This window comes from Spea bombifrons, chromosome 7 (genome assembly GCF_027358695.1).
Source record: "Spea bombifrons isolate aSpeBom1 chromosome 7, aSpeBom1.2.pri, whole genome shotgun sequence".
In the NCBI taxonomy this organism is placed as follows: domain Eukaryota; kingdom Metazoa; phylum Chordata; class Amphibia; order Anura; family Pelobatidae; genus Spea; species Spea bombifrons.
The window spans coordinates 33,945,302-33,961,092 of record NC_071093.1 but is presented as its reverse complement, the minus strand read 5'-3'; the positions used below and the strand labels follow the sequence as shown (position 1 = coordinate 33,961,092).

The 15,791-nt window shown below is 40.8% G+C and overlaps 1 protein-coding gene across 2 annotated transcripts in view; it reads right to left on the bottom strand.

The window, feature by feature from the left end:
• ERBB4 (erb-b2 receptor tyrosine kinase 4) overlaps positions 1 to 15,791 on the bottom strand; it is a 350,674-nt gene that overhangs the window by 165,015 nt on the left and 169,868 nt on the right. For both annotated transcript variants that reach the window (XM_053471691.1, XM_053471692.1), the window contains exon 2: positions 12,753 to 12,904. In XM_053471691.1, coding sequence (XP_053327666.1) covers positions 12,753 to 12,904 — 152 coding nt within the window. The remainder of the gene's footprint in view (positions 1 to 12,752; positions 12,905 to 15,791) is intronic.

Genomic DNA, 15,791 nt, shown 5'->3' with positions numbered 1-15,791 from the left:
CGAACTACTATCGCAAATTTATCAGGAATTTCTCTCACGTTATTGCACCCATCACCAAGTTGACTCGTCAATACTCCCGTTTTGCCTGGACACCGGAGGCACAGAATGCGTTTGATGCTCTCAAGCAACACTTTACCACTGCTCCCATCCTTATTCAACCCATGGTGGCGGAACCGTTCCACTTGGAGGTGGATGCTTCGGATCTAGCGGTAGGAGCAGTCCTGTCCCAAAGACATGGGGAGAAACAAAATTTGCATCCTGTGGCCTATTACTCGCGTAAACTCACACCGGCCGAGATGAACTATAGTGTTGGGGACAGAGAACTACTGGCCATCAAACAAGCCTTGGACACCTGGCGTCACCTGCTGGAAGGGACTCAACATCCAGTAACGGTATATACCGACCACCGGAACCTGGAGTATCTTCGCTCCGCACGACGTCTATGCCCTAGGCAGGCTCGGTGGGCTCTCTTCTTCACGAGATTTAATCTACATATTACATATCGCCCTGGATCCCGCAATACCAAAGCAGACGCCCTATCTCGGTTACCTACAGTATCAAGTGGTCCCGAGACTCAACCGGATACTATTCTTCCTTCCAGTCTCTTCCTCACACACCGACCATCCCTCATGGACTTTATTCGCTCCTTATCCCGCAGAGCCGTAGTCCCGAGAACTAATCCTCCTATTCGTCGTACCCGAAATCTACTATATTACCGTAATAAGATATTTGTACCGACCCCAGCTCGTTTAAAGGTTCTACACACATGCCACGATTCTCTCCTCTCCGGACATGGGGGCATTAAGAAGACCACAGACCTCGTTCGACGCCAATTCTGGTGGCCTTCGCTAGACAAAGATGTGACCTCGTTTGTCCGTTCATGTACCACCTGCGCTCGTACCAAGACCCTACGTAAAAGACCAATGGGCCTTCTCCGCCCATTACCCACTCCTTCGGCTCCCTGGTCTGAAATTTCGATGGATTTTATTGTCGATCTACCACCCTCCAAGAAACACGACACAATCATGGTGGTGATCGATAGATTCACAAAAATGGCACACTTTATTCCCACCATTGGCATTCCCTCCGCTTCCACTACAGCCACCTTGTTCCTGGATACTGTGTTTCGGCTTCATGGATTACCACGAACAATTACTTCAGACCGTGGAGTACAATTCACATCTCGTTTCTGGAAGGTGTTCTGCCGCAAGCTTCACATTCGTCCCACTCTGTCCACGGCCTTTCATCCGCAAACCAACGGTCAGACCGAACGTCTAAATCAGATATTAGAACATTATTTGAGATGTTACACCACGCACCTTCAGAATGATTGGCTTCAATTCCTCCCTTCCGCAGAGTTCACCTACAATAATCAAAAACAGCGATCTATAAAGATGTCTCCAATCTTCGCAAACTATGCTTACCACCCTATCATGATCCCTGGTCTGCCTACGGAACCCACGATTTCCGGGATTTCGGATCGAGTCACTGTGCTAACCAGACAATTTCATGTCCTGAAGCAAAATTTAATCAAGGCTAGAAAGGCCTACAAATTATATGCAGATCGCCATCGTTCCAGTCCCCCTACTTACCACTGCGGCGACAAGGTTTGGCTGTCCACAAGTCATTTGCGCTTACAGATTCCTTCTAAGAAATTGGGACCTAAGTTCATTGGCCCATACAGCATCACGAAAATCATCAACCCAGTGACAGTGCAATTGAAACTTCCCTCTACCTGTCGGATTCATCCGGTCTTCCATGTGTCGCTGATCAAACCCTGGGTGGCCAACCCTTTTCCTGACCGAGTACCTCCGCCTCCTGCCCCAGTGGTCATCGACGGAGTTGAAGAATACGTGGTACAAAGAGTGGTAGATTCCAGGATCCATCGAGGGCATCTAGAATACCTTATTCAATGGAAGGGATATAGCCCAGAAGAAAGGACCTGGGAACCTGCAAGTCAAGTTCATGCTCCCTCATGTGTTCAAAGATTTCATAGATTGCATCCTCTCAAGCCAGGCCATCCTCGCCCCCGGAGGTCGCGTCTTGCGGGGGGATCCTGTAAGGCACTTACCTTAAGCTGCTCCGGACCGTCCTCTCCTCTTCCCCGGCAGAAACGCCGGCACCGCACACTCGCACTAGAAGCAGCCGCTCGCGCACGCGGCCGCTTCATGAATATTTATGAAGCGGACCGCCGGCTGGATTCTGCCGCGTCGCTATGGCGACGCAGGACGCGATCACGTCCCGGACGTCAGGGAACGCCCCCCCGGGCTATTTAAACCTCGAGCACAGTATCCACAGTGCTCAGTTATACTGGTCCTGTCCGTATATCCTGAGCTCCTCCGTGATTTATATACTTGTTATATTTGCTTCGTTCCTGTCCTCCCGGTATCGACCCTGGTCTGCTAAACGGCTTCCTGTGTTTCTCTGGTTTCCTGACTTTGGCTCTTCCTGCAACTACGTGTACTTCTGGCATCCTGACCCCGGCTATCCATATCGACTACGTGTACCTCTGGCATCCTGACCCCGGCTATCCATACCGACTACGTGTACCTCTGGCATCCCGACCCTGGTCTACTAAACGGCTTCCCTCTGACCACTCGTGCTTACAGCTACACTACCAAGTGCCCTGTAACCCTCACCAGGCCCCTTGCGTGTGTTCTGTTTCTGAGCAAGTGTGTTCCAGTCCTGCACATCGGATTCCTTCTGGTAAGACGAACCTCACAGGCTGCATCTTAGAACTGGTGGTGGTGCTGGTGGTGGTGCTGGTGGTGGTGGTGGTGGTGGTAGATGGAGCTTGTCCCTCCTTAGTCCCAAAAGGAGGATCCATTTCAAATTTTGTGTTGTGTGTGTAGTGTAGTGTAGTGTAGTGTAGTGTAGTGTAGTGTAGTGTTTAAAAAACTATAAAAAAAAAATAAAAAAATAAAAATAAAAAAAAGGAAAAACGAATTAAAGACAAAAAAATTAGAGGAAGTTCTCTTCAGTGCTACTGCTTAAAAAGTAAAACTATGCACTACTGCACTGTGCTGTGTGCAATCTGCCAAAATCCTAAAGTTATTTAAATTATTAACTCAAGATTAACTATTTAATAACTAGCAGTATTTTATTTTTAATTTGAATTTACACGGGCCTAAGAGCTTAGCCTACTACTATGCTAGCCTAAAGCTATATTTCCTTACTATAAGTCTACCTCTAGGCAGACGCTCTCAAACCCACTAAGCTAAAGTGAGGTTAAATCAGATTCAGTATATGATTTATTAATTAATATTAAGTTATATAATATTAATAGATTAGAACTAATTTACTTATATATTATGTATTATAGATAGAAGAATATAGATTATGAATTAGAATTTAGAATTAGAATTACTTATATTATAGATTATGAATTAGAATATTATTATTTATAATATATTATAGATTAAGATTAAAGAAGATTAGAATTATTTTAGTACTACAGCTAGTAGCTTGAAGCTTTGCTTAGTACAGCTCGTCACAGTCAATTTTTCTTGAAAAGAATTAGAAATAAAATAAAATGTCACAGCAAAACAGTTATCTTCACTGCTTGCTGCACTCACTAGCCCAACAAGTTCACTTCACTGATGGACTGAGGTGAGCAAAACACTAAGGGTACTTTTAATAAAATTGAAATAAAATGTAAAATAAATGAGAAAATCTTTGCAAAACAGTTAACGTCACTGCTTGCTGATCAAAAAAAAACACAGCACTTATGCGGCTGCACTCACTAGCCCAACAAGTTCACTTCACTGATGGACTGAGGTGAGCAAAACAAATGAAATAAAATGAAAGATTAATTAAGAAAAATTGACTTGGTCTCTTACTGTTGCTAAAACAAAGCACAAACTATAGAGCTGCAGCACCAGTACTAATAAGATTAGCTGAACTATACGCTAGTAGTAATTAATTAATATTATTACTTTTATTTATAGCTAATTTAATTAACTATTAAGATAAGAAAGAATTAGAGAATTATTGATATTACTGATTTTAGATTAGACACTAGTAGATGTTCTGAATGTCTACAGTACACTCTACACTAGTATACTATTACTAACTATAACTGACAAATATATATATTTTATAATGAATTCAATTATTAATTATATTAATTAATATTACTGATTTTAAATTAGACACTAGTAGATGAATGTCTACAGTACACTCTACACTAGTATACTATAGTATATATATATATATGACTGACAAATATATATATATATATAATATTATAATGAACTATTAAATTATAGATTCTATTAAATTGTAATTTATAAATTCTATTTAATTTATTTAAGCAGGACAGGCAATAGGCACTAGTGCCAGCCCAGGGCAAGGGCACCCCAGTGCCACTGAGGCACTGGGTGCACTGTCAACTCAACAGCACTTACACTAAAGTTGATGACAAATTAATTTTAAAAAAATTAAATTAATCAAATTATTATTATTAAATATATTAATTAAGTAGCACTGAAGTGAGGATGAAGTACACTTTGAGAAATGGCAGGCTAAGGCTTACCAGTCTCACACAGAACAGAACAATCTCTCTGTAACGCTCGGATGCAGCACAGCAGTGTTGCCAAAGCAGTCACAGCGAAAAATGAATGGATCTCTCAGGCAAGCTCTGGTCTTATAAAGGCGCCTTCAGAATTCAAAAAACAGCAGCACAGGCATTGGACGAGACCCTTAGCGTTACGTCACAAGAGTGAGCTGATTGGACAGACGAGGATCAGCTCACTCCTGTTTGAAATTTTGGCGGTTGCGCGGCAAAAACGAAGACGATCACGAAGAATCTTCGATTCTTCGTGATTGTGAGTCTTCGTCTTCGCCTACGGTTTGCCGGCACTGTATTCTGTTCTACGTTCCTTCGGAACGAACAAAAAAACGGCCTCTTCGTGCTCGTTTTCATGTTCGCCCGAAGACGAATGCACAAGTCTACTTCTCAGCACCACTCTGTACTCCTTCACAATGTATTCCTTCCCAGTAGCAACCAAAACAGTTCTGAGGAGTTTAAATCATTAATCCTTTGAAATTATAAGCTTCATATTTCTTTTCATAAATTACTTTTTCTCTTGCCTTTTTTGTATTTTTTGTCTCCAAATACTATAAATTAATTAATAATAATAATCCTTAAACCAGAAAAAAAGGATGTCGTGTTTCTGAAAGCTGCTGACACAGCAAATTTTAACATTATATTACATTCTATTAAAATTATCAACCTTTTACCACCTCCGACTCCGGATCTATACTTGGGGTTCCATCTGTTATTACGAAGGAGAGAGAAACTTTCTTCTTACAATTTGAATATATTTTTTTGATGTATTACACTATTTTATTATTTTTATCTTTTCATGTTCTTGCTTTTTTGATCTTTAGGTAAACAAAGTGGGGTTTGTTTTAAGGTGAACCAGCAGCATTTTCACAAACTTATTTTGTTTAAAACATGTTTTTATTTATATTTTTATTTATACATTTATATTTTTTGCTCACCACTCATTTCATATTTTCATAATAAGAGAACCTTACCTTTTCTGATGGGCCTTTTTGAGTTACATTTTTGGTAAATGAGAACAGAATGAGCTAACATCCAGAAATCTCACTCTTACCATACAATGATGTATTTGTGTGTTAGTGCTGCAAAGTGCAAACTGTATTTTTAACAACGCATTCCCAAGGCCTCTCAATCCCATTGCGGGAGCAGGAAAAAAAATTATTTGCTGCATTTTCATATCTGCAACCAGTGTCAGCATTTTAAGCCAGTAAAAAACACATGACGCAGTAACCCTGGGCCACTAATTTTTCCTTGAGATTTGTAACAATTTTTTTTGTATTAATTGGAAAAGTGGTTACTACACAGAGCTGTGATTATACCTCTGGGATAAACGCTGTAAATGTATTTTAGGATGGAGAAAAAGATCGACATTTGTCTGCCCTATTGTTTATTTGCCGATGTTGGTTGGTTAAGGTGGCCTTTACAAGAATGGAGAGAAATTTAGAAAAGTTAGAAAACAATACTGGTTCTGCACACAGACTGCCACCTAGCTCAGCTCTATTGAGTTTAACAAGTGAACTAAATATTTATTATTTAGTGCCAGACTGCCAAATGAAAAACAAAAGCCCCATCATATCAACTAGTTAATGAAGTATCCAGAACTAAACCTAGAATTATTTGGCAAATCCAAACGTAAATACAAGTAATACATCATTTTATTTGACTGGCGCCCTCTTTAATTACCATATCTCAATATATAACTAGTTCAATAAACCATTAAATCCATCAGTATAAAACCACCTAAATGTATAAAAATGTGCTTAATAAAACAAATGTACTGTTGCTATTTTAAAAATAAAACTATTAATTGATTGGGTTTATGACCAGATATACCATTATCCTATATATTGATAATTCCCTTCCTTGATAGATGCCAATATAAACCATTCTAAAAATGAATTCTATGAACAGCATTAACACGTACTGTGCCAGAGTAAGCTTGCAAATTCCCACAATGAATGCACAAATCACTTCGCACAGTATTATTAAGGGATTTGGTGAACGGCAGAGAATAGAACCACTCTCTCTAGTGGCTGAGGCATTTAAATGAAAAATGGATTTATTAAGTTAGAACGCTCTGCGTGAGCTGCTACCTCTTCCCTCTGGGGAGGCTGAAGCGTTTTAGACTTGGCTTAAATGATATGTGTAATGAGTTTTGTAGTGTAATTTCATTCTTAATTAGACCGGGATCCCAATGAAAAAGCTGTTCTGCTACATTTGATACTTTCAGAAGATATCAGGTGTGCCTGATTGTGAGAACTCTGATGACTTATGATGAGGTCTGTCCTCTGTTGGACCAAGAGAATTAAGCAGAGAGATAGGGTGACACACACTGACGACATGACTTCTGTATCAGCTCCAGTGAAGTGTAGCTCACATGTCATGGAGATTGACAATATCTCCCTCTGCTCCCTCTCTTCCAAGGGTAAAAATCCAGGAGCAAACAGCTCATGTCAGAGGGTGACAGATGGCCAAGGACACTTGTTCAACAGGAGATCCTTATAAAAGTCTGGCACTTTTAGAAGTGTAATAAACATGTGTAATACAACACATTAAGACATTGGGGTACATGTACTGTGAGGCCCCCAGTAATGTTGGATTGGGCATAATTCCCATGACAAATGTTCAGTTTAATATACATACTACGTCTTTATATATGCGCAGAGCATCCGGAAATATATTTGTATATTTGGCCCGCTTCCCAGAGTCCCCACCCCACTGCAAATAAATACCGGCTTTTGTATTGCAGATTTGCAGGGCCGGACTGGGAATGAAAAGCAGCCCAGGAAACATTTGGACACCAGCCCCATATATTTTATCGTATGGTCGAGCTTTTTTACCCACACGCAGCAGCCCTCATACATACCTGAGTCACACTATTTGCCATCCACTCTATAAATCATTCATTTTTTCACATTATTTGTACTAAAATCCCAGAAACCAAAAATGTTAAAAGGCCCAAATTAGTTACAGGGATTAGACAAAATGGAATCAAAACATTTGCTAGTTCAAAAACTTTTAGATGAAAAAGTTCCAGTTCTGTCAGTGCGTATGTAAAAGGTTCTCCCTTAAGAGGGACAGAATGAAATCATGCCTTACAATTAAATTGGGTTTCACAGACTCTACCTTTGTGATATGATCTGCAGAGTAAATAACACAATACCATTACTTTTCCACTCACTGATTTCTGGGACTAGAAAGTTTTGATGGCCAAATACACACCAGGACTGGCTCTGCCACACCTACATCCAAACACACACACACCAGGACAGGCTCTGCCACACTGACACCCAAACACACACACGCCAGGACAGGTTCTGCCACATCGACACCCAAACACACACATCAGGACGGGCTCTGCCACACAGACACCTAAACACACACACCAAGACAGTTTCTGCCACACTGACACCCAAACACACACATCAGGACAGGCTCTGCTACACTGACATCCAAACACACTCCAGGACAGGCTCTGCCATACTGTCACCAAAACACACACACCGGGACAGGCTCTGCCCCACCAACACACCAAACCCCTACACCAGGACAGGCTCTGCCACACCGATACCCAAACACACACACACCAGGACAGGCTCTGCCACACAGACACCCAAACATACACACACACCAGGACAGGCTCTGCCACACTGACACCCAAACACACACACATACCCAGATAGGCTCTGCCACACCAACACCCAAACACACACCAGGACAGGCTCTGCCACACCGACACCCAAACACACATGCCACAAGCCACAATTAAGCATGAAAAATATATTTTCTACACTGCTTTGTCATTAACCCTTTTATATTTTTGCCCCTTGTGTATTAATGCCCCAGCCAGGCTCCCCTTTTTGTATTGATTGCGTTTCCCCACAACCTTGTGTATCGCCCTCTTGTGCATTTATGCCCCCACACCCTTGTGTATTGATTTATGTGATGCCCCCCATCTGGACCCCTCTTAGTATTGATTTATGTGATGCTTACCATCCAATATCCCTCCCTTGTGTATTGATGCCCCCACCCCTTTAGTATTGTTAATGTGATGCCCCCCATATCCTTGTGTATTGCCCCCAGCCAGCGTTCCCTTTAGTATTGATGTAATGATGCCCAACCACCCTCTTGTCCATTGATGCCCCTCACTGCCATGTATATTACCCCCAGCCACCGTTCCCGCTTGTTTATATTGATTTTGTAATGCCAAAACCCAGCCACCCCACCCTTAAGTATTATTTAATTTTTAATGATGTCCCAAGGCAATCCCCCACCTTGAATATGGGTCCACTTTCCTCTAACCCCTAACTATTTTCTTTGGAAATATTTACTTTTTCCTTTTCTTTTTTCCTGCTCTCCTCCGACGTAACGTCTTCTGTGAGCCCGCCCCCTTGAGCATCGCATCTTCAAAGCTGGGGCGAGGCCCCCAGCTGGTTGAGGCCCCTGGGCTGCAGCCCGCCCAGCCCATGCCTTAATCCGGTCCTGGAATCATAGGACATAGGACCTGGTGTACGTGCAGAACCAGGTGAGAGGGACCTGGATGCGATTTTAATTCAACAACACACACTTATCTCCTGGTGCTCAAGGCAAGTGTTTAGTGTTTATTATGGAAAATACCCCTCTGGTATTAGACAGCCTTAAGGCAGACCCGGTCTCTGATGAAAAGATAATAACGCTAAAAAGCCTGTCCTTCACCAGATGCATGCTGGTTCTTTCCTCCCTAAAGTCTTGAAGAATGTGATCATTGAATAAGCCAGGAGGTCATGTAGCACAAGAACAAATTGTTTTCTTTACAAAAGTTACTATTTGAAAATACTGTGATTTTTACTGGGATGTAGTGTTGTGAGGCACACTAAGCTTTTCAATCTTCTAGAAAAGGTGGACACCAAAGCAAGAAAGAGTTACAGAGGTTCTGTGTGAGGTAGTCTCTCAGCTAGGTATTAACCTACCTTTAATACATTAGCTACACAAGTACAGTATATGAAAAGTTACATTTCATAGACTTCTTTCCTATTGGAAAACTTCCTCTGACTCTACTTTAAATATAAATAAAATAAAATTAATACATTGGAAAGAATAATAAATACCAAGAGGGCAGGTACATTATTTTTCCAGATTTGCATTAAGATGAAAACCATCCCATTCCACATGGTCTGGTAACTCAAACTTGGTTGCCAACATTTATAAAACCAATCTTGGTGTCAGTTTTACTATAATGGTGCGTATTTATAAGGTAACGTTTGAGAGCAAAACTCTAAACATAGAGCAGTCACCGTGAAAACCAATAAATTGTTCCAGATGATTGACCAATAGAATTTTGCCAATGCATTGCTTTATATATTTCAGGAATTCCTCCTTAAAAGACACACATTGCAAAGCACACCACATAGACACCAAGTTTATGAACCCGTCATCTTAGGGTGTCATTTGCGCTACTAGTATAGTATTTTATTCTAAATAAGGAGTATCACCTACTGTTCAAGAGAACCACCATTAATGAAATGCACGCTTGGGGTTATACATAAGCAGAAAGTCTTATGTAAAAAATTGAGTAATAACCATGGAATATCCCTGGTACCATGGGCGTAGGAACCCCTAAAAATCTGGGGGGGATAGCATTTTTACTGGTAGGGTATACCTGACCATTTCACCAACAGGGAGTTTTATGACATTGCATTATAAATACATAGAGATTAATATGACGTTGGTCCCCCTTTGCAGCTATAACGGCTTCCACTCTTCTGGGAACGATTTCCACAAGATTTTGGAGAGTTTCTGTGGGGAATTTTTGCAACCATGCATTTATGGACCTTGTTTTGTACACTGGGGCACAGTCATGATGGAATAGAAAAGGACCGTCCCCAAAACTGTTCCCACAAAGTTAGAAGCATAGTGTTGTCCAAAATGTCTTGGTTTATCACCTTCAGCTCATAAAACGTTCTACTGGATGAATGGGAGAAAATTCCCACAGAAACTCACAAAAAAAGAAAAATCTTACAACCACAGATGGACCCCACTGGACACGGCCACAGAGACTACTATGATGTACTGAAGGAACCATCTAAGACTCCTAACACGTCATGCACACAGGAACATATCCACACGCTTCAACACTTGAATAACATACACACGCATGCACACACACACACACACACACACAATGGGTTAAACATGTGTTACAGGGAATCATTATCTTCCCTTTAAGTATGACATGCCTGCTCATACACACATATGCACTGCTCTTACGGATGCCTGCCCACAAAAACACACATATACGCTGCAATTGCCTGCAGATACACACTTGCCAGTACTCACACATATGCACTACCCTTATACACGCCTGCCCAAACATACATAAACTGCTCACACACACACACGCCTCCCCATAAATATACACTGCCCTTACACAGACGTATACGCTATAAGACAAATACACTCCTTATATACACACGTATACAATGCCCATACAGACGTACACGTATACAATGCCCATACAGACGTACACATATACACTGCCCATACAGACGTACACGTATACACTGCCCATACACACATACACATATACACTGCTCATACACACATACACATATACACTGCCCATACAGACGTACACATATACACTGCCCATACAGACGTACACATATACACTGCCCATACAGACGTACACGTATACACTGCCCATACAGACGTACACATATACACTGCTCATACACAATGTTCCCTCTAATTTTTCTTAGCTGGTGTGCGCAGAAAATTTCTCTTGTGCAATAATTTTCACAGAGCAAAAATTTTGTGCGCACAATATCCGCGCCACATAAAGTTTTAAAAAAATAATTCTTTTTTTCTTTTTTGGGGAAAAACTGTTGTGCGCACAATTTTTGGACGTGTGCGCTCTCTTAAAAAGCTATGTGCGCGCGCACAAGCGCACAGCTTAGAGGGAACACTGCTCATACACACATACACATATACACTGCCCATAAAGACGTACACATATGCACTGACCATACAGACGTAAACATATACACTGCCCATACAGACGTACACATATACACTGCCCATACAGACGTACACATATGCACTGCCCATACAGACGTACACATATACACACGTATGCACATACATGCACATAAACACAGCTGCCCTATACACAAACACATATGCCTGCCCAAGTACCCATACACATGCCTCACCATATGTATATGCACACACAAATCTACCATCAGACCCCCCCCCTTCGTTCTCCACATCAGACCCCCCCCAAACCTTTGTTCTCCACATCAGACCCCCCCTCCACAACCTTTGTTCTCCACATCAGACCCCCCTCCACAACCTTTGTTCTCCACATCAGACCCCCCTCCACAACCTTTGTTCTCCACATCAGACCCCCCCCACAACCTTTGTTCTCCACATCAGACCCCCCTCCACATCAAACCCCCCTCCACAACCTTTGTTCTCCACATCAGACCCCCACCTTCGTTTTCCACATCAGACCCCCCACCCACCCACCTTCGTTTTCCACATCATACCCACCTACCTACCTACCTACCTACCTTCGTTTTCCACATCATACCCACCTACCTTCGTTTTCCACATCATACCCACCCACCTTCGTTTTCCACATCTCTTACCTTGCTCTTCCTCCTTTCTGCTTTCTCTTCCTCCTTTCTGCTTTCTCTTCCAACTTTCCTTTTTGCCGCTCACAGTCTGTGCAGTGCGGCTGCGCACAGCTGTTTATGCTGAGCGCCGGGGCTGGATATAAACGTCATATCCCGTCGCCCCGGCGCTCAGTTACAGACAGCACGCTGGTGAGTGTGACCTTAATGAAGTTGCAGCCTGCAGGACTGGTTGGGGAGATCACGGATTTCCCTAACCAGTCCTGCAGGCTGCAGCTGCTGATCGGGCAGCTGTGAGCACCCTCACAGCTGCACCCGAGTGCACTCGCCTAACGTACAGCCCTGGGGGGGATTTCTATATTATCGGTCCCCCCCTTATGATTTCCTGGGGGGGATCTGTCCCCCCCGTCCCCCCCGGTTCCTACGCCCGTGCCTGGTACCTGCTCCACTTTTACTGACCTTAACACATGAAAATCATTGTGCAGTAATAATAAAAATGGCCTCTATGCTGAGAAATCAGCCAAAAATATCCTAAAACATCACAAGTGCCAAACCAGAGAATGGCTACTTACTCTTAGGAAGCTGAGATTGCGCCCATGCTCAATGCTGGTTATCTCGAGGTTACCCATCACCACTTCACAGTTTTCGTAGTATTTGCGCATAGCTTTGTACTGCTGGTCCAGGTCTGACAGTGAACTTAGCTTGTTTTCTGTACCAGAGCAAACTGCAACAGAATAAGAAGGAACTGGTAAGTGAGTGGCTGCACAATGCAATTCAACACAGTAATCTCTCCCAGGGAGCTAGCCGACATCAAAAGCACTGTAACATTATTACTACAGAAAATAGTTCTTCATATGTAGTTTCCCTAACACTTTCTTTAATATACTTTGGTTATAACACTCGTACAGTTAATTTTCTAAACTTACTATTACTACAACCCCTTTAACACACGACATCCACATTGGTGGTCTTTGTATCGTCTACTTTTTTCCCCCTTATAATTCTTCAAAAAGACAAATCTATGAACCACTATGACTGTAGAGAACTAAACTGAATCTGCATAATGTGCTACAAGAATCAAATTAGCATCACGGTTTCTGATTTTCATTTCAGACCCCATATGCAAATACACAGTTACAGTATGGGAAATTTGCATATTGGGCTTTACTGTCCATCACAAAGAAAAGGAGGCCATTTTTTTCTCTTACACATACTTTTAATTCTACTGGAACAACATATTGTTTATTTACTCTTTAATGATCTGTTGTCAACACTACTAAGCACTATTAAAGTGACATGCTGTATTCCCTTTGCGAAAATATTTATTTTCTTTTAGGGCATTTTAACTGTAGAATTCTGTGCCAAATTAAATTGGCAGATGCAACTAATAAATGCTGGATAATTTTCCAGCAGTTTGGGAATATGTAGATGAAAAATATAAACACTTCTTTTAGATTAACTTTCCCCTGTTCAATCCATTGTGTAAAGTATAACAAATCCTTTTTAAATCAAATTATGACACAACTAAGGAGGCTCTATGCATATATTTACATGAAACCACTATTATGTGAAAGCTCATATTTTACATTCTGTAATGTTTTTCTCATACTGCGAATCTTATTACTTTAAATAACATCTGAAATGGAAACGTAACACCTAAAAATTTAAACAGGTCATAGTAATTCATTTCAATAATGTATTCTTGTTTGCAAATGCGTGTAAGAACTTGTTCTATGCACTTGCTTTTTTGAATGGCAATTGTCCAAAGAATTGTACAATGTAAAGAAATAGTTTTTTTTTTTTATTTGCCTTTTCATATTGACTTATCTTTTATCTGTTTCAGATTATTGTTAAATGCACTTTTCAAACAACCTCTGAATTGTTCCTAGAATGCAAACTACTGTCATATAGCTGGAACATGTGATATTATATATATAGATATACACACACAAACATACACACATATATATATATATATATATATATATATATTTATTTTATTTTTCTGTACAGCATATATGCATCAGAGGATATGCTACTGTATTATTCACCCGTAACATATCACATGAGTGCATATCCTTCCTGTGGACATATAGCTCACATATAGTGAGTTGTCCTGAATCTGGCTATTTCCACAGCCGCATCATCTCTTATTTTCTATCAGTGTCATGACAAATGGATCAGTAACAGCCGCGATAACACTCCTTTGTTAATCCCGCTCTACTTCTGAGTGAAGGAAATGTTCCATTGACCCAGACAAACACTGCCAAACCCAGTACATCAGCCAGGTTAATGCAATTTCTAATCCTCTCCTGGGGGATAACAGCGAGGCTCGAAATATTCTACAGGAAGAAGTTTCATTCCTGGTAACAACTGAGCCTAATTAATTGTCGATGACAACTTTCTGACATTCATACTCTGGGTTTGTTAATTGTTTTCTTTGTGCCGGCACTGCTACAATAATATTCTTTTTTAATAACCACATTACAAATGTTTTATTACACACTTTGTTACAAATCTATTTACGTAATTTACAAGAGAGCTTTCAGCAATGAATATCAATGGACTACAACCACTCTATGGTTAAAAAAAAAAAAAAAAGTTAAAAAAAACTGCAACTGCAATGCTGCACCGTTTTCATTTTTAATATTAATGGTTATTACTGTACTAACAATCGTTAGCGTTAATAGTGTTAATTATCAGTCATTATTAAATTATATATTTGACACATTTAATTGCTACTAACACTTGTATGCAAAACAGTTGTAAGGTACACACGTTGATAAGATGTAGGGTTTTAAATATATCTGTAAAGATTGTCTTTGTCTTGTTTAAGATTAAGGGGATCTGGACACATTTTAAAGGCTGATTTAGCTAAATTGAATCTAATTATTAAATTACTTTAATCTCAATTGGCTGCCTGGAGGTTTACTTTAATCTGATTTGAAGTGGTGAATTTTAATTAAAAATAGTGTTCATGAAGTGATACAAAATAGCATGCGCTAAATGTATATTAGTGCATGTTACTTTATTAGCACTTTTTTTCCTGAAATAGTGGAAAAAGCATATGTGTCATTGAATGATCAATGTTTTTATAAACAGCCCTGCTCATCTTGTAAACCTGTTTTGTTTCTGAGCTCTTTCATCTAGCTACGCATATAAATATTAGATGGGATAACTAATACAAGATGTCTTCCATCATAAGTGTCCACCTAGTCACTAGTAGACTGCAGCCCCAGCTACTGACTGGCTGTGTTTAGCTCGGCTGTCGCTGCATGCTGGTACTTTACTGTTATTAAAGCTGCATGTCTCATAGAAGCGTTGTTTCTGTGTATGTCTCAAGGTTTGTTTTTGAGTTTTCTTTTTTACCTTTTTTGAGGTCCTTAACTCTTCTATTAAAAATGGACTTGACAAGTAATTAAGGCAATTGATTTGCACACCTCAGACCTTGCCAAATAAAGGAGCTGCCATCTGTGGTATCAGCTGTTGTTCCTTGTGGTCTCCCCGAGCACCTGAACTTGAGTTCGTAGGGGGAGCCCTGCAGCAGGTGACATGCAATGAGCTGAGATATGACACATGGGTAAAGCACACATGGTCTGACAGATCAGATG